The sequence below is a fragment of the Oryzias latipes genome, chromosome 16 (genome assembly GCF_053564925.1).
Source record: "Oryzias latipes strain Hd-rR chromosome 16, Olatipes_Hd-rR_3.1".
NCBI lineage: Eukaryota > Metazoa > Chordata > Actinopteri > Beloniformes > Adrianichthyidae > Oryzias > Oryzias latipes.
Genome location: NC_136252.1, coordinates 26,090,221 through 26,108,123, shown reverse-complemented (window position 1 = coordinate 26,108,123; position 17,903 = coordinate 26,090,221). Strand labels below are relative to the sequence as shown.

The 17,903-nt window shown below is 38.3% G+C and overlaps 3 protein-coding genes and 1 non-coding gene across 5 annotated transcripts; 3 read left to right on the top strand and 1 right to left on the bottom strand.

The window, feature by feature from the left end:
- Nucleotides 1-160: 160 nt before the first annotated feature.
- rpa2 (replication protein A2) lies at nucleotides 161-6,413 on the top strand. Its single transcript, XM_004078271.5, has 9 exons — nucleotides 161-331; nucleotides 564-655; nucleotides 890-991; nucleotides 1,893-2,006; nucleotides 2,222-2,296; nucleotides 2,754-2,870; nucleotides 3,925-4,047; nucleotides 5,189-5,283; nucleotides 5,931-6,413. The coding sequence occupies exons 1-9, from the start codon at nucleotides 319-321 to the stop codon at nucleotides 6,013-6,015; spliced, it is 816 nt and encodes a 271-aa protein (XP_004078319.1). The 5' UTR covers nucleotides 161-318; the 3' UTR covers nucleotides 6,016-6,413.
- A 154-nt stretch (nucleotides 6,414-6,567) lies between these two features.
- On the bottom strand, nucleotides 6,568-11,018 carry themis2 (thymocyte selection associated family member 2). The gene is made up of 6 exons (XM_023964021.2): nucleotides 10,787-11,018; nucleotides 10,380-10,520; nucleotides 9,884-10,309; nucleotides 8,368-9,581; nucleotides 8,065-8,185; nucleotides 6,568-7,381 (listed from the first exon to the last, which is right to left on the bottom strand). Exons 1-6 carry the CDS (start codon nucleotides 10,977-10,979, stop codon nucleotides 7,290-7,292), a joined length of 2,187 nt encoding a protein of 728 aa, XP_023819789.1. The 5' UTR covers nucleotides 10,980-11,018; the 3' UTR covers nucleotides 6,568-7,289.
- Nucleotides 11,019-12,607: 1,589 nt separating this feature from the next.
- On the top strand, nucleotides 12,608-17,547 carry ppp1r8b (protein phosphatase 1, regulatory subunit 8b). Of its 2 annotated transcripts, XM_023964271.2 has the most exons (8): nucleotides 12,668-12,744; nucleotides 13,190-13,250; nucleotides 13,418-13,519; nucleotides 13,589-13,742; nucleotides 14,193-14,410; nucleotides 14,732-14,876; nucleotides 15,300-15,364; nucleotides 15,724-17,547. In XM_023964271.2, exons 3-8 carry the CDS (start codon nucleotides 13,502-13,504, stop codon nucleotides 16,075-16,077), a joined length of 954 nt encoding a protein of 317 aa, XP_023820039.1. In that variant the 5' UTR covers nucleotides 12,668-12,744; nucleotides 13,190-13,250; nucleotides 13,418-13,501; the 3' UTR covers nucleotides 16,078-17,547. The 2 variants fall into 2 exon arrangements, with proteins under 2 accessions (XP_023820038.1, XP_023820039.1); XM_023964270.2 differs by lacking the exon at nucleotides 13,418-13,519 and having other exon boundaries at nucleotides 12,608-12,744.
- Nucleotides 13,363-13,527, top strand: LOC111949015 (small Cajal body-specific RNA 1). Its single transcript, XR_002875037.1, has one exon.
- Nucleotides 17,548-17,903: the final 356 nt, after the last annotated feature.

The following is a 17,903-nucleotide window of genomic DNA, read 5'->3' as shown; positions in this document are numbered from 1 at the left end:
TTATTAGATCTTTTAAAATAATACAATCATTATGAAATAAAAACAATGTTAGAGTTTAAGAAAAAAACGGTGGAAATTCCCCATTAATTGGAATGTTTACTCCAAAACCGTGGCAAATGCCTGACAGTCAAAAATCAGGGCCAGTACATTATCTATATACCTCTCGCGATGAAACGTTTCGCGGGAATTATCCCACGCGCATGCGTCTTACATTGAGTTTGGCGCGCGGGAATCAGGTCGTTAAGCAAGTTGGTTGCTCGATTTCACCCCGTCACTAAATTATCTTTGCATTTTAAGAATTACTTACGAAGTGTCAGCATGTGGAATCAAGGTAAATGTCGTATCCAAGTTGTTTGTTTGCCTTTACATCGTTCACACTGGCATGTTTGTGTTGTTTGGTACAGCTAACGTTAGCTTTACTTAACACTCAAGTCAAGTGGCTTCTTTGTTTATTTCTTACAAGTGTAATAGTTTGTTGTCAAATGTGTCTTCCATTAACATTGTAAATATGCCGAAAAGGGAGTTTGCTTCACTTGCTTTCAATTTCTGTGTTGAAACTTTAGGAGGCTACAGTGAGTCGGGAATGGTTGGGGGTTACACGCAGTCTCCTGGAGGCTTTGCATCGCCTGGCTTGTCCCAAGGAGAGAAGAAAGGGGTGAGAAATGACAATGCCGACAGAGTGATGGTGCCTTTCAAAACTTACACCGGTAGTTAAAAGTGATCCATATTAAAGCTTGAACATCTTTAATTCCACATTGTCCCTTTGACCTAACATAAACCGTTTTTATATTATTATTGCACTTGTCTTGTATGCTTGAGTGTTGTTTTAAGCACATAACGGTAACGCTAGTAAAAACTGAAATCCTTCTGTCTGTTTGTTCATCACCAGAGGACCCGTTCCACTCAAATTATACCCTGCACAGTGTCTCAGTTGATGTCTGCATCTCAGGCTGATGAAGCCTTTAAAGTGGGAGAAGTGGAGGTTAACCAGGTAACCTAAAATGCAAAAGAGTATGTCTACTGTAAAGTATTAGATATCATATAATTTTGATTTTACTCTCTCTCTTTAAAAAGATAAAAAAAACACAGACCTATGTATATATTTAATAACGATGGAAGGGAAGGGGACCAAGTCACAGTAAAACAAAGTCTCAATAATTACGGTAATAATTAGTTAATTGGAGCTAAAAAAAAAATCAATGAGTCCAAAAATAATGCCTTATCAATTGGGAAATAATAGATTTAGCTTTTTTCCTAATATATTTGTAAGCTTTTTGTTGGAAACAAAAGCATCAGTAAGTTATGGACTTTTACCTTTCTTTGCTATGTGGCAGATCTTTACAAAAAACACAATAATAATGATAAAATAAAATAGAAAATCTGGAACAAGTAATCTTTTGTTTGGCAAGCTGTTTGACATTTATTGAGCAAATATGCATCAAAGTACTTCCATCTTAAATTACCTTAACTTAGCATCTACATGAAAGCAAAAACATGAATGATTTATTTCATAGCTAGAAGTAAAGTCAGGCATCATAGGGTTAAAGAATGTTTTTTTTTTTTATTAATTAATTTTTTTAAATTAATATTTAACAATATTTTATAACCACGATTGTAAAACTTCAACGTATTCTGCTACACACATGTAGAACTTCTCCTTTCGACTGGTGTTTAAATAATTGATCCAAACTTAAGTCTTGGAAGCAGCAGTAAAATATCTGTTCGGAACAAGAGAGACCAACTCCAGATCCTTTATTTTGAAAAATCAAGACAGGTTTCTGTCTTAAATTTAGTGTTTACTAATGCATAACACTTGGCAACAAACAAACAAAAAACAACAAAAATGTACTTTCATATTGTTTTTATTGCCTTTTTACACATCTCTGTCATAGGTCACCATTGTTGGCATCATCAGAAGCACGGACAAATCCATGACCTACATCCAGTACAGGGTTGATGACATGACAGGTGCTCCTATGGATGTGAAGCAGTGGGTGGATACAGAGGTCAGTTGGTGACAACCCCTTGCTAAATATGATTCATAAGAGACACAGTCTGCAGACCATTGTTGTTTATAAACAACATTTGATCAAATCTACATCTTTATTATCATTGTTGATGCTGTCATTGCTGGTTTCATTAAAATATATATTTTAACATTTATTTCAGTTAACTTCCGGTTTCTAGAAAATAATTTCTCTGATTGGGTTTTATTTTGTAGGATCCGAGTGTGGACAGCACTGTTTTGCCTCCAGGAACATATGTCAAAGTCTCTGGAAACCTACGCTCTTTTCAAGTAAGTGTATTACAGGGCCTGCCAACTTTTATTTTTATCTTATTTTCTTCATGCGGCCCTAACACTGTAAACAAAGGGCCACGCTTTAGGGCCACACAAATTGGAAACTTTTGTCTTTTATCAGTTATTGCATGAATTAACTTAAAAAATGGTTGTCACTGATTTGCCAGTTCTTTATTTAGCTAAAAGGTGCTTTCGTCCCAAAAAATGAAGGTTTAGGCTTTTGTCACCTCTTTCCTGAGCTAAGTGTAGGTTCTTACAGCAGCTGCAAACTTTTTTTAAAGAGCCTCATTTCCTTAGTTTAACACCTATAGCCTCCAAACTTGTTAAAGAGCTTTATTTGCTTTTTTAAACACCTATAACCTGTCTTAAGGTCATTTGTGATTGTTCATTGCTGCTGTTTCAGTTACTCATTTTTGAATTTAGCAGAAAATGTGTGTTTGCCTTCCTGTGTCAGAACCACAGGTCTATGGTGGCGTTCTGTATCAGACCCCTGGAGGACATGAATGAAATCACCTCACACATGCTGGAAGTTGTCCAAGCACACATGGCGCTCGGCAAACCGCAGAACACCGTAAGTAATTGAAACTTTTACTTCTGCAGTTCTCATCTCAAGTGAAAACCTCTGAGAATGAGGAACTGAATGTTGATGCGTGCGACCCAGAGAGTTTCGAGGTTTTCTCGTTGAATCCAGTAAAGAGAAAATCGACGGAGCTAGTCAGAATTGTGTTTACCGATCATTGAAGACGTTTTGGTGCAGAGAAGTGTGTGGTTTGAAACAGGAAGATGGTTGGAGTCGTCTCTAGAATCGTTTGTACTTAAAGTCTGCTGTTCTCCCTAAAGAACTGTATGTCCAGCATGTTAAAGATTCTGAAGTCTAAGTCTGCAGGAACCCCCTTTTGTTGGAAACATGATCACATACATGAATGTGATACAAACTCAGTAGTCATATTTACAGTTTTTTTTAAGTCTTGCAACAACAATGTACAGAAAAATATATATTACAATGTTTAGTTTGCATGTTCAATTTGCAAGTGTGTCTGCATGAGAGTGGCTTGACTTTATGCACAGAAACGAAGCTGAAAGTGAGATTATCTCTCCAGCCTGATAATACTGATGATGATCATATACATGTCTGCACCACAACACAGGCTGCCAGCAGTTTGTGGTAAATTGTGCAAAACAATACCAACAAAAGGTTTCCACATAAAACTTGTCATGAAGGAAGTAGCATAAAAGCTAATTTTATGTTTTGAGCATTACTGTTTTATACTACCTCCTTCTTGTCCATATTGGGGCAAAGAACATAATTGATACCTTTTTTTTTATTCCAAAGCAGTTCTCTGGGGGGGGGGGGGGGGGGGGGGGGGGTGCTTCTCTTTGTCCATGGGCTATTGTTTCATTTAGGAAATACTTATTAGTTTGGTTTTATAGCAGACCCTCCTCTGTTATCTTTAAGTTCTGGTTTATCCACATAAATCAACAACATTTTGATGTGAGTTATAATAATATACGCGTTTAACAATCATGTAAATCATTTCAACCATGAATGACATCATTTTGTATTTGAGGTTGTCTGGATTTGAAGAAGTCATAATGACATGATGAAGTTTGTGTTGTTATTGTAGCTTGGTGGTGGTGGAGGAATGACTGCTGGGAGCGTGTCCAAGCCAGCCATTGGAGGAATGGGAGGCAGCTATGCGGGTGCCAGCGATATGACTAACAACGGGTTAAGTCCAAATCAAAATCAGGTAAGTCTAATCAAGTTAACTACATATTTTTAACTATTTTAAAAGCATTCCCAGTGGCCAAAATCAAAAAGCCTGTATCCTTTTTTTTAAGAGATAAAGGGCGGAAGTAACCCTCCCGTGATATCCCATCATGCCTTCCTATGCACCTTCTCTCGCTAGCTTACAGCCCCCCACAACCCCAAGCTAACATTAGCCGTGCTACAAATATGGCAAACAATAACAGAGCTATCTAGCCAATACAGTTTTCAGCCAGATGCCAGCTCAGGCAAGGAAAAATGAAAATCTCTATGGATCTATTTGTCTGCAAGTGGATGCACCAGTATGGGAGACTTTGGCCCACCCATTTCAGTTGCTGTGTCACAACTGAGAGCTTTTTCAAACTGTAGGTTTTTTCTCTGCTCCTGATCCATCATGACTTGAATAAATACCCAGAAATGCAGCATTAACCTTAAATTCTTTTATATGTCTTGAGAAAAATGCTACATGTTAAACCAAGTTCCATGACTGGAGTTTGGGCTGCTGAGGCACCTGCCTTCAACTGCCACCCAAACCACATCGCACCGACCCTTCTGAGCTCACTGCTATTCGGTTTCTCTACTGGTCCATCATCGTTCCAGTACTCACTATAGTCATGTCTGGGACCAAAAGAACGAGGTCCCGAATACAAGCGGCTGAAACGAGCGTCCTCAGTGGGGTGGCTGGGCGCTCTCTTAGAGAGGAGGAGAAGTTCGGTCACCCGGAGAGAACTCGGAGTGGCTGCTCCTCCACATCAAGAGGAACCACTGGAGGTGGCTCGGGCATCTGGTTCGGATGCCTCCTGGGCCCCTCTCCTGGATAGGTGTTCCGGGTATGTCCCACTGGGCAGAGGCCCCAGGGAAGACCCAAGACACGCTTGAGAGTCTGGGAACGTCTCGGGGTCCCCCCAGAGTAGCTGGAGGAAGTAGCCAGGGAAGGGAAGTCTGGGCATCATCTTTGCTTAGACTGCTTTCCCCCACGACCCGGTCCCGGCTGAGTGGAAGATGGAGGGTTAAATACATCATTTTCATTGGCGTGGGACTTTAATGCTTGTTTGAAATTCCCATTATCTATCAAATTGGTATAAATAGTGCATGAGTAATGTATCATCATTTTCATCTACTAGGTGCTGAGTCTAATAAGAGGTTGCCCAGAACCACAGGGTATCAGCATTCAAGATCTGAAGCACCGACTTGGTGGTATGAGTCTCCCCATGATTAAGTAAGTGAATCTGGGCTATAAAGCGCTTTCATAAACATGAACAGCAATAGAAAATGAATGTATTTGTTGTTGTTTTCTTTAAGTTAAGAAAAAGGTTGAGTTTTTACCATTTTCATTTCTATTATGTTTGTTCTAAATGCTTAGTGAGAGCTGGGAGTTCTCATAGGTTTAAAATAAAAATAAAAAGAAAGCCTTTACTAAATATTTAATGATTCACACACTATTGAGGTTGATACCTTCTGGCACACATGTAAAAGGTATTTAACATCCAATTTGTTAAATACCATTTCAACTTTTTAGATAACCCAATCGTAAATCTTTTTTGTATTTAAATTAGTTTAGCTTCAACGTGTTCATGTTTTACATGCTGGCTGCCTTTCTGAAGGTCACGGTGTTTAAAAATGAAGTTATTGATTTTATTTTTTATTTAGTCCAAATGAAACCACAGCAACAAAAAAAACAACAACAAAGAAGAAGGAAGTTGAGCTGTTAGAATCTGGAAATTCCCTAGAATACATTTTTTTTATGCAAATGGTAATTCTCTGAATATTTGTAAAAAAAAATTGTGACCGGCTTGTTTTTTCTCTCATTTTTTAGCATTAGTTGTTGCAAAAAGTATTTATTTCCTTCTCTCTTTGCGCCAACAGACAGGCGGTGGAGTTCCTTAGCAACGAGGGTCACATTTTTTCCACTATCGACGAAGACCACTTCAAATCAACCGACAACGACTAGTTCACTTCTTTTGAACTTTTGGGGTACCGCACTGAAACCTTTGTTACTCAAGTTGTAGACTTTGTCAAACTCTTAATGCAAGTACAAAAATGTGGGAAGATACTCAGCATTTTTCTGTTTCCTCCTTCTGCATTCATGCAGCAGCTTCTGCTATTCACTTCTTTGAAGGAAAGCAGTTGTTGCTGCACTTCATTTTGTGTTTCTGTGTGTACCCTCTCCTCTCTTGTAAAGCATCTTTTGATTTTTTAGTCTTGCACAAGTACCCAGTGGCGCTTTTTACTTTCTGTGCAGTTTTCTCTGTAAGAATAGATTTCGCAAAACTGTGCTTGGATTTTTCTTCCTCTGTAAACCAAGAATTTATTTTGTCTGTATAATAAAATAAATCTGTTAAATCTGAACTGCAAAGTTGTCAACTATTTTTCACCTTTTTTTAACCTTGAAGACAAAAAGGTCTGCAAGTTTCATGTCATTACATTACATGTTGATAGTATTTTATGTTAGTTACTTAATGTTAGGGTAAAACTTTTCACAGGACGTAAATCGACTGAAACGTTTTAAATTCAAATAGTTTAATAGTCCCCTTCAGTTATATTCAGAGATCAATCAGGATGTGCAGTCTTTGACAAATCATGATACACATATGATACACACATAATCCTAACTGTGCTGTAAAATGATAATACAAAAAATAAATATATGTATAAGAAAGTAATGGGGGTGGAGGGGACCTGGGCCTCACATTGTGGTTTTGTCTGTGGCTTCGCATCAAAGATTGTATAGAGCGTTTTGTTTAGAGTTTCCGTTGCTGAAAGGATGACACTATCGTGCTTTGCTGTATTTCCATACCGCAGTAAAACGAATTAACAGATTAGAAAAAGGTAGCTAATTGTGGTTTGCATTGCCTTACTGCTCTGGTTTTGCAGTTTACATCCACCAAAGCAAACATACTGTTAGTATTACACAAAAACACAACACTTCAACACAAGTTCCCGCTTCTCTCAATAGTTTGACACACAGGCAGCTTCAAATACATGTTGACAGTAAAATAACGTCTCCACAAATAAGTTTGAGTTAATAATAAAAAAAAAACAGATTTTTTGAATAATCTAAAACGGTTTCATGAAATACTAGTTTAAAGTTTTATATTTGTAGTTTGATATTAACACAGCATGGTGTATTTATCATCTTACAAGGTTTTTCAACAAGAAGTGCTTGATATTGCAATATCTGTACCCCTCTGAAGTCCAGTTTGACAATCCTTATTTTTTGTTTATTTAGTAGAACATGATGCTCTCCTGTGCCGTTTTCATCATATCTACAAAAGATTCATCCACAGTTTCATAGTCGTGGTCACTGTCCTCTGTTCCTGAGGGTTGAAAACAAACAAAAAAAGTGAGCGTTAACATTAGTTTTCCATATTTACAAAACAAAGATGGAATATTTTTTACATGCAAAATATGTTCCTCATTTCTTTTGAGCAGCGTCTTTTCAGGGAGTTTACTTTGTAGCGGAGCCGGTTAGGTTGATATTTCAGACAAATCGTACATTTTGCGGTACAAGCACCAAATCTGCCGTGAGTAGACCTCAGGAGGCCCTCCTTTAGAAAAACATGTTTGCTGTGAAAAGAAAGACAAGGAAGCTGGAAAACGTCACCTGCAGTGTTCAGTACCCATGTATTTATCTCTCACTATATATATATATATATATATATATATATATATATATATATATATATATATATACATCACTTTATCCATCAAAGAAGATGGACAGAATATTTTTTTTTTTGTGGCAAACATGCTTTTTTTTTTTTTTTTTAAAAAAAAGGATCCTAAGTTGCATCCATGCTAACTTTGGTGCTTGTACCACAAAATACACTATTATTTTAACGAGTTCCACTATTAGTCTTTTCTGATTAAATATTGTCGGTTCTGTTGAGCCAAAAAACTCACAAACCAAAGGAACGTTTCTTTGCTCTACAGAAGATTTGCAAGTGCATGGTGTTCGGCATTCATAAAGTTTTTATGAACGCTAAAATCAAATGTTCACCTCGTGTTTTTTGTGACTGGATTAGTTTTGCGTAGTCGTTTGCTACAGCCCTCCTTTCTGCCACTTCAACTTCAGAGTGTTTTCGGGGCACAATTGGTGGAGACTCGTCAGTTATGTCAGCCTGTAGGAAAAGAGGAAACGGTAAAGGAAAAAAAAAAAAAGGGAAAATAGTACCTGACCTTTTTCTGAAAGATTACCCAACAGTCACATTTGAAAAAGGTATGGTGTCAGACATAAGTGAGGTTTACTGTGTACTGTAACAGAGAAGCTTTTTGAACATGACTGCCACAGATCCATACTTACTGGAGGGGGTGGAGCTGGTGGTCTTCGCTTGTTAGTTAAAGTCAGATTACTCATCTCCTCGGTCGGGGTGGCCATCTCCTTTCGGTGTTTGGTTTTATTTGTTTTGCTTGTTTTCTTTGTGCTCTTTCCCTTTTTGCTTGTTTTTTCTGAAGACATGTTTCTCTTTGGCGGCCGAGGCGGGGGAACTTCGTTTGAGCTGACCTGCTTTCGAAACTCATAAAAAAAGGACTCGGTCACCTCAATGACCTTTTCTACGCAACATTTGGGAGGTTGACCTTCAGGCCACAGCAAAGGGTCCTTGGTGAAAACGACGTTCACGGAAAGCCACTGGATTGGGATCTCAAAACAATGTTCGGGCTTTTCGAGGAGGCTTGCCTGGATGACGGGCTCCGAAATAATTCCCTCTAACCGGAGACATGCAAACGCCGACAGTGGATCTGTCTCCAGTTCTGTATCACGACTCACCACCTTCACGTCCAGTGGAAAGCTACAGTTCTTAACCAATTCGCTGAGTTTGTACTTTTTATTATCAGGAAGTATTTCCACAAAGTGCCCTTGCATATAAAGAGGAAGAAAAACTTCATCTTTACTATCTTCCTTTTCAGCTGCCTCCACGTCGCTGTCTTCATCGTCCTCCTCGTCTTGCTCTTGCAAGCGTTGGCATAAAAGAGCCTCAACAGACTGCTTGTCTCCTTTGCTGTTCTCAGGAGATAACTCCATTCTCGTGCAACTTAGAATCTCCAGTTTCTCCCCAACACTGAGGGAAGGAAGGCCCTCCGCCACGTCCTCCTCACAGTTCTTTGTCACACTGACGTTCAGGCAGGGTGTCTGAGTTGAAGCCACGTACAGCTCATAGGCCGAGTTAAACTCTCTCGGTCTTTTCCGAAAGCGTCCAGTGTACTGCTGACACACGAGGAAGTACTGCTGCGTCTTTCGGCTCTTCGGGGTGGACACCATTGTGAAGGATTTTGTCGTTCTCTTGTGTAAAACCAAGCTGACCCCTTTGTTGAGCTCTGCTATCCATGTGCTTTTGAACATGTAGCCATTCTCTGGGCCATCTATGATCTCCACAACCGCGGGGAACATTTCGTCCGGCTGAGACATGACTTCTGTCAGACTGAGGGGCGCCACAAACTCTACATCCTGGCATGTGCTGGTGACATCCACCACATCTATCTCTAAACTGGATAGGAAATTCATCTCTTTTTTTCTCACTGTAGGGGAAAAATTGACAAATGTTAGTGAGAGACATGTGAAAAGAGGAAAGTCCATAAAGCTAAATAAAGATAATTGTTTCCCTCTTACGGCTTTCTAAAGAGTAAACATTAGTAAAATGATACTTAAAATGTTTCTGAGCAAAGATATTAAGATGTTTTACAAAGATCCATTTCTATAAATGTTGTTTTCGATTTGATCAATCCACATTCATAGTTTGACGAACTTCTCATTTACCACTCAGCTATGAAAATAAGGAACCAAAAAAATCCAATGTAATATGTAAAGAAGTTTTTCTTACTACTCATGATGGCCTGGATCTGATATATAGGAGAGAAGATTAAGGGTCGCTGACACTTGGCGGTGTTGCTGAAGCGAAACCTTCGACTGCGCAGTGATGGTGAAGACATGATCTCCTGGAGGCTGAAGTTTTCTTCGCTCTCGCACTCATAAAACTCCCCACGGAAAGACGTAGGAATGCACACTTCTGCAGAGGTCTCTTGTGAACCTTTGAGGTGGCATCGCACTTGGTCCTCTTGGCCCTTCTGCTGTTCGATTGAAAGCACAGTCAACACTTTCCCAGCCCCGAGGGTGAGATCCCCAAAGGTCATCTTAGAGCGGTTGGTGAAAGTGAAGGGAAGGCAGGTATCCAAGCTGACGGGCCTTAAACTCAACATCTCTTCGAGCGAACTGTAAGGCATCTCGTCTGGTACCACTTTGAACAGACCTAAAAACAGAAAAAAAATCAGCAAACTGCAGCAGACTAAACATTTTACTCAAGTGCATCTCAAACCAACCTTTGTGATTGATTGGCAACTCGAACTTTTCATCGTTGGAAACATCCTGACAAGAAACTGAGTGGAGCTCCAATCCAATGATCTTTATCAGATCACCGGTAGAGAAGCACACTTCACTACCAGAGAGTTCATACACAGAACCTGAACAGAGAAAGAAAGAAACATGATCCTTATAAAAGTTTAACATTTTTACTTAATGCAAATATGATCATCACATAAAATGCTTCATGAATGAGACCAGTGGAAGGAAGGAGGGAGGCACATACGCTAAAACAGGCTGAGAATGTTGAAATCCAGACGCAGTAGAACGTGTTTTAGTGCCCGCAGTTTCTGTGTTCCCTTAAACTTCTTTAAAATTTATACTGAAGTCTTTACTTTTCAAAGAACCAAAACCCCACAAGGCTTACCTTGAAAATACACTCCAGAGCACACTTGCAGAATCTTTGGCAAACTGGCCTTGTCCAAGGATGCAAAGTATTCTTGAAGCGGCAAAGCGATGGCACCTGCCATTGCTGTTTCTGTGCTGCTCTCAGAAATGAAAGCAGGAGGTAAATGACAAGCACAGCAAGAAAACAAAAAAAAAAGGAGATGCTCTCGCATCTAAAAACCACAAGAGTGAACAAGGAAGTTAAGGGAGTTATTTGCACAAGTTGTGCACACTGTGGTAAAGGCAGTGAGATATGACTCAGGTCTTGGCTCACAGACAATGTTACAGTTGTTGCAGCTTAATAAAATACACCACAAAGTGAATAAGAGTTTTTACAGATGTCATATATGCACATGAATGTGTGAGAGACAGAATCTGAGAAGAACAATTTCTCCTCTATCAATGGAACAAAACATAAAATGCATTCTTTCTGAATTAAAAATGTTCTAGAAGGACTAACTCTACTGCAATGCCTAAACCTTAGAACTCGTTTTATTTTATTTTACTGTATGCAAATGTACTTGGGTAAGGAAAACTGGATTTGGATGTGTGACACATTAACTAAACATGTGATCTTTACCCCTTTTGCAAATTATAGACGGAAAACATTTCATTTTTGGTTGAAGCCTTACATGTCTGAATCAAATGCAGTTAAAAGTTGTGTCTGCACCCCCTCTTTATGGATCCAGCTCACAGCGCTTTTCTGAAAATGTCTATCATCCTTTCTGAAAGTTCACTTCTGCTTCAGCTTTACACTTTATGCCATCTGTAAACAAAACTTTTACCATCTCCAGCTGACTAACAGAGGTCAACGCTGAACATATTTTTTTATTTAAAACATAGAACTCTAAATGGATCCAAGAGAGTCAGTTAATTTGAGGTAACCCCCCCCCCCCTTCCACCCACCTCAGGCCTGACCAAAAAAGCAAAAACCAGAAGGAGTTCACCCACTCACAAGCAGAAATAGATACAGACACAACTTCAAGCCCCCCAACACAGAATCCCACACATGTTGACCAATCATTTATTTCCAAGAAAATGTTTCCATTTTCAAATTAAGAGTTTAGAGACCTCTAGTGGTCTTTTGTAATTGAATTCTTCATGTTTATTAGGCAGCTTTACAAAGAAACATGCAAATCAAATAAAAAATTACTTGAATTATAACTGTTTTTGTTTGTTTGTTTTTCAAAATATAATATGATAATGTTTTTCATTAGTTAAGTATTTAAAAGTTACTCCCAAACCACTCATCATCTTGAAAAGAAACATTAAACATACAGTACAGACCAAACGTTTGGACAAACCTTCCCATTCATTTGAATGAGAAGGTGTGTCCAAACTTTTGGTCAGTACTGTAGTAAGAAGAACATCTTTCCTATGGGATAGATGGGGAGGCATGTGGTCGAGGGTTCTGCTGTGTAAACCATGAAGAGAAAAGAGAAAAGCTAACAAAAAAAGTCATTTTTGTCATCAAATATTTTTTATAACTTTTTCTGAGTCCCATTACAGGACTGTTGTGAAATTAAAATTAATGACATTATTATTAAAATTAATCTGTATATTTTTAATTAAAATATTACATTTTCTATGAATGGATTTAACACAAGTAAATCAAAATTGAACTTTTTTTGTTAATAAATCTTACAGTGCAATTAAGTTTTAAGTGAAGATCATTTGCCAAAAAAAAAAAAAAACTATTTCAAAAGTTTTACTAAAAAAGAATAATTCCCTGTATCCTGTACAAATCTGACGAATATTGCAATATGGTAAAATTATTATTAATATTATTACTCTTACTATCATTATTATCTCTGAACGACAACTCCCGACATCCCAATGTTTTGTTTACCCAGCATGCATTTTGGTTGCAATATGCTAAAGCAAGATGGCGACTAAAACAGGCAAAGACGGTCCTCCGCCTTTTGATTGTCCATCATGGTGAGAAAACTTACTTATTGCAGAACAAACTAGAAATTTGTAACGCGTTGCTGGATGTGCATTTGCAAAGCTATTTGACCTGTTCATTTGTGCCTTTTAATGCTAAGTAGAAGTCTGTAGTTGCAGTTGCTAACATTAGCTAGGTTAGCATGGTAACCCTTAGCGTTGTTGGCGTCAATTAACCAGAAGGGCTAGAAATTATTTATTCGAACGGGGAAAGCCGTGTTCTTTGTATGAGTAGAATTCACGTCCAGATCAATTAAAAATAATTATTATTATAAATGTGGAAAATATTTATCTTTAAAATATTTATTCTTGAAATAGCTAGCGCGGAGAGAAACATGTAAAAGACATTTGAATTCATTTATTGTAACATTAATTTGTGCATGATCCATGTTTGTTTGTTTTCCCTAAATATTGACAGTAGTTGATCGTCTGTTTACAGGGCAGGCAAACCCCCCACGGGGCTTCATCTTGACGTAATGAAGGGAGACAAACTGATAGAGGTAATAATTGAATGAAAATGTGCAGATGTTGGTCCTGTTATGCAGTAATATGACTGCTTATTCTGCTTTTGTGCCTTACTGTTGTTAAATCATGTATCGTGTAAGTCCATACATGCACCCATACACGAGCCTGACAGTCTGCTCTGTCCCTGATGTTTGAACATCAGGACAGGTCTGTGGCTGCATGGCTTCCAACGGTGCTACAGCAAAATCAGCCGTGAGGTTTAAGCTGATCAGTGGAAGCGACACTGATGAGTTATGACTCAGAGGTACACCTGTACTGTTGAAGCCATACTTTATGTGTGACTGACAGAAAAAACATTCTCTCTTTTCTATAGAAATTGATTATTGATGAGAAGAAGTTTTACCTTTTTGGGAGGAACCCCGACTGGTGTGACTTCACCATCGACCATCAGTCATGTTCCCGTGTTCATGCTGCCTTAGTCTACCACAAACACCTAAAAAGACTCTTCCTTATAGACCTCAACAGCAGTAAGGGATCGCTTTTAGTCCTACCTTTGTATTTGATTTATATTGTTGGAAGAAAGAAACGGTACACAAAGCAGAATGCAATACTGAAGCATTTTAATCATTTAGGAATTGAATACATTCTGCCATCACGTTTGATACATTTACGAATATTAAATCATATGAATAGAGTTAAAAGGATCACCACAGCTTCAACATCCATACACATTTTGTTTGTTTGTATTTCATGTGTTGTGATGAAATCACGGATCGTATCACTGAAAAATTTAGATTTGATCAACTTTCTGACTTTAAAGCAAATATCTTTCCCAATTGCTAAAAGAGTTGGAGTGTACGGTGGTGGTAAAAATTGCATCTTGTTTTGTTGTAGTATTGTTTCATTGTTATGACAGTGTTGCGTTACCTCTTTATTTTATTCTTTTGGGAAACCTTATTTGATTGTTACCCTTTCAGCACATGGTACTTTCCTTGGACACATCCGCCTCGAGGCCCACAAGCCTCAGCAGGTTCCTATAGACTCCACTTTAGCTTTTGGGGCTTCCACGCGAACGTATATCATCAGAGAGAAACCCCAAACCCAAGGCAGCACTAGCACAGGAGACAATAAGACGGGAGATGACGAGGAGCTCAAAGGACTTCTAGGTCTTCCAGAAGAAGAAACAGAGTTAGATGTACGTTATGTTTTCTGATCAATCTTGTTTTCATCTCTGTTTATTCCAGTCTTTTTGCCTGTTGATTCTTGAACTCTGGCTAAATTTGTCAAACTACTAAAGTTTAAGATTTGCTTGTTTGCTTTTATACAAATAGACCTGCATATTTTACTTTGACCATGTGTGCATGGTCAAAGTAAAAGTAAAAGTAAGTAGTGGCAAGGTTTAGTTTCAGAATACTACTATGTTTTTTCCCACTTATGAATCCTTTAATCCCGTCTACCGGTTGGTTGAAATGTTGTAGCCGCCTTACAAATGTTTGTGGTTTCTGAATCCTGTCAGAATCTGACAGAGTTCAACACAGCTCACAACAAGCGCATCTCGCTATTGACCATTGAAGAAGGCAACCTGGAAATCCAAAGACCTAAAAGGAAACGCAGAAACTCCAGAGTCACCTTCAGTGAAGAGGACTCCATCATTAACCCAGGTACTTACCAGTGTAAAAAATAAAAAACTTCATTTATGAACTTCTTGTTTTTAATCATAGCTGTTTTCACCTCTTGAGACAGGATGAATATTTTTTTGGTAGATTTCCTGTGGACTAGTTCTTTATATATATATATATAAGTTTATGTACTGGTAAATAGTTTTTTGTTTTTTTTGGGGGGGGTGTGTAGTTAATTTCCCTTTTTATTAAAGCACAGTCAAATAATTCTGTCAATGTTGCTTTCTAAAGATATACACCCAAATTTTAGTTTATGAAAAGGCTGAAAAATATTTGTAAAATACATTGATATTACTTTTGCAGTTGTGTCAAAGTGTGTCTATTCCATGTTATTCTCCAGTTATTAGGATTCTCATGAATGTAGATGTGTGAAAACATCTCTAAAAGGCTTTTTCTCCTTTTCAGAGGATATTGACCCCTCGGTCGGTCGCTTCAGGAACATGGTGCAAACAGCTGTCATCCCCATCAAGGTAAACTGTCGAAGGATTTTGGTGATTATTTGTATGAGAACTGGACCGAGCAAGAATGGTTTACTTCCAACAAAATGAAATTAATTAACGTTCAACATGAGACCATAATCTTATATTGAGGCGTCTGATTGGTCAGTTTATAACATGAATAACTTGCATTAAAGAAAAAAAATAAGATTAGCAAGAAGATGTTTTTGAAGGTAAAAAGAGCAAGAATAGTTATTTAATCGATGTGAACATATAGTGTTATAATTTAAATTCTGAACAGACTTTATGCCTTCTGTAAATCTGTAAAAGAAACAAAGTTGTACAGCTTCCAGCTTAACCCATCAGACTAATAGTTGACTTTTTTGTTGTAGAAACGCAGAGCGGAGGGCCAAAACACTCTGGGACTGGACGAGCTGACAGCAAAGCGCATGCATGGCTACAGCTTAGGTGGTGGTCTGTATGGGGACTTGCCTCCCACCAGTCATGAAAACCAGCCTACAGGAGCGCCCGGGGGTGCTGCCATGCAAGGAGGACTTCCTTTGCCCTTCCCAAACCCAGCGCCGGAGGTGGACCTGGCCCCAGAGGCTCCTCACCCCCCAATTTCTCTCAATCCCACGCCCGTCACAGCCCCGTATCTACCAGAGACCCTCAACGAGCCACGCAAAAAGAAGTACGCCAAAGAGGCTTGGCCAGGCAAAAAACCCACCCTTTCGCTACTTATCTGATGAGTTCTGGAAAGCTTCTTTCTGCCTCTCAGGTTACCAGAAGATGGGCCAGTCACTGTGACCTGGCAGAGATGGAGCCATTCACTTCTATTTACCCCCCATCAATTTATAGTGTTACTCATCGTCAAACAAAAGTGCAGCTTACATTTTTACCGTAGGTCTGCCTCACTAGAATCCACTCCTATTAATAAACAGTTTGGTTGTTTGTAACTTTTTTTGTCTGGAAATAAAATCCACCTAAGTTTAAAAAAAATCTTAGCAGTTAGTGCATCAGTTGAAGAGTGGCAGATAGTTGTCAGTGACGGGTGTGGAGTCACCGCAATGTCCATGGTAGTTCCGATCAGTGTGAACTTTTTTTTTATTTCTGTTTTGTTGGTTTTTCTGTTGCTATTCAAGCAAATGTGCTTTTATAGACCACACCAAACTGAGAGGTCAGGAGAGAATACATCTGTAAATGGATATTTTGGAAAAATGCAGGGCTATTCTCTTTATCTTTTTTTTTACTTGTACTGTTTTAAAATGTTTTTACATTTCATTTTTGTTTCCAATTATCCCGATTCTGTGTATTAGATCTTTTATGGACTAGGTGTTGTATTCTCCTGGTAAACCAGTAGGTGGCGACTCAAACAAAGGATTCAGATTGGTTTGAAGTTTGGCTGCAAGCTCTAAAGTGATCATTTGTCTGATCTATTGCACCTGAATCTAAGTAATCATCAAAGGAATATTGCAAAGAATTGTTTAATTCTTAAAAGTTTTGGCATTTCCTGGTCCAAACAATACACAACTCAACATATTGGACTTTTTCCTGGGATTTGAAATGGGTTATTCCATTTTCTTTTAGCTAATGACAGAATTGTGTAATCAATATTGGTTGGACTGAAAAATCCTTGGACATAATGGTTTGAAATCTGTTTTACTAACAATAAACCTGGTCATAAACTTTAACCTGTAACAGTTTACACGGCTTAACTAACCGAAGAAAGCCAACTGCGTCTGAGCACACAGGAAAAACTGCTGAAAGATCACAAGATTCTGGAATACCTTAAACTGACTTTGAAGAACTATGTGCATTCAAAGTTGTCTGGGCTTAAGGTGCATAACGTTTAATAATTTGAAACAGTATAATATTTCCCAAAAGGTGGTTTTTTTTTTATGTCTGCCAGTACAATCTATGAGCTTCGAGTCGACTCACTCAGACCTGATGCAGCAGTGATTTTGGAGATTTGGTGAAAGCTTCAGGTCAGTGTGAGTTCACATACGGGCAAACAGTTTTAAGAAAGATGCTCCATGTTATTGGATGAATAAGTAGTTGGCGTCCTGCGTCACAGCGTCCAACTCCTAACAGATATACAGATTTCAAGAGATTAAAAAAAAAAAAAAAAAGACATTTCTTGCGTCTTTAACTGTTGACTTTTTGTCAGTTAAGTGTCGATTTTGTAATGACTGTAAATAAAAAATACTTTTTAAGCACTTTTGCTTCTTTTGTGATTATGTTTGTTAATGCATCCTTAAACATGTTGGAGAGGGTTTTTCAGGATTAATTGGAACACTTTTAGACATTTAAAACTTATTTTTTTCTGTGTCAACATAGCCGTGGAAAGTGAACGCAGCCTCTGCAGCATGTTGCACTTCATTCATGTCTCAAAATACAATCTTGAGCACATTTTACATCACTAAGCTCTAGGTTTTTATTTATTTATTTTGTATGCAATGACTTGTTGAATTTCCAACTTCTGATAACGTCTTGCATTGTTTTATGAGCTGGTCTGAAAGGAAGTAATGTGGGTCAAGTGTGTGTCCTCTCTTCACCGACACGTAAAGAGAGG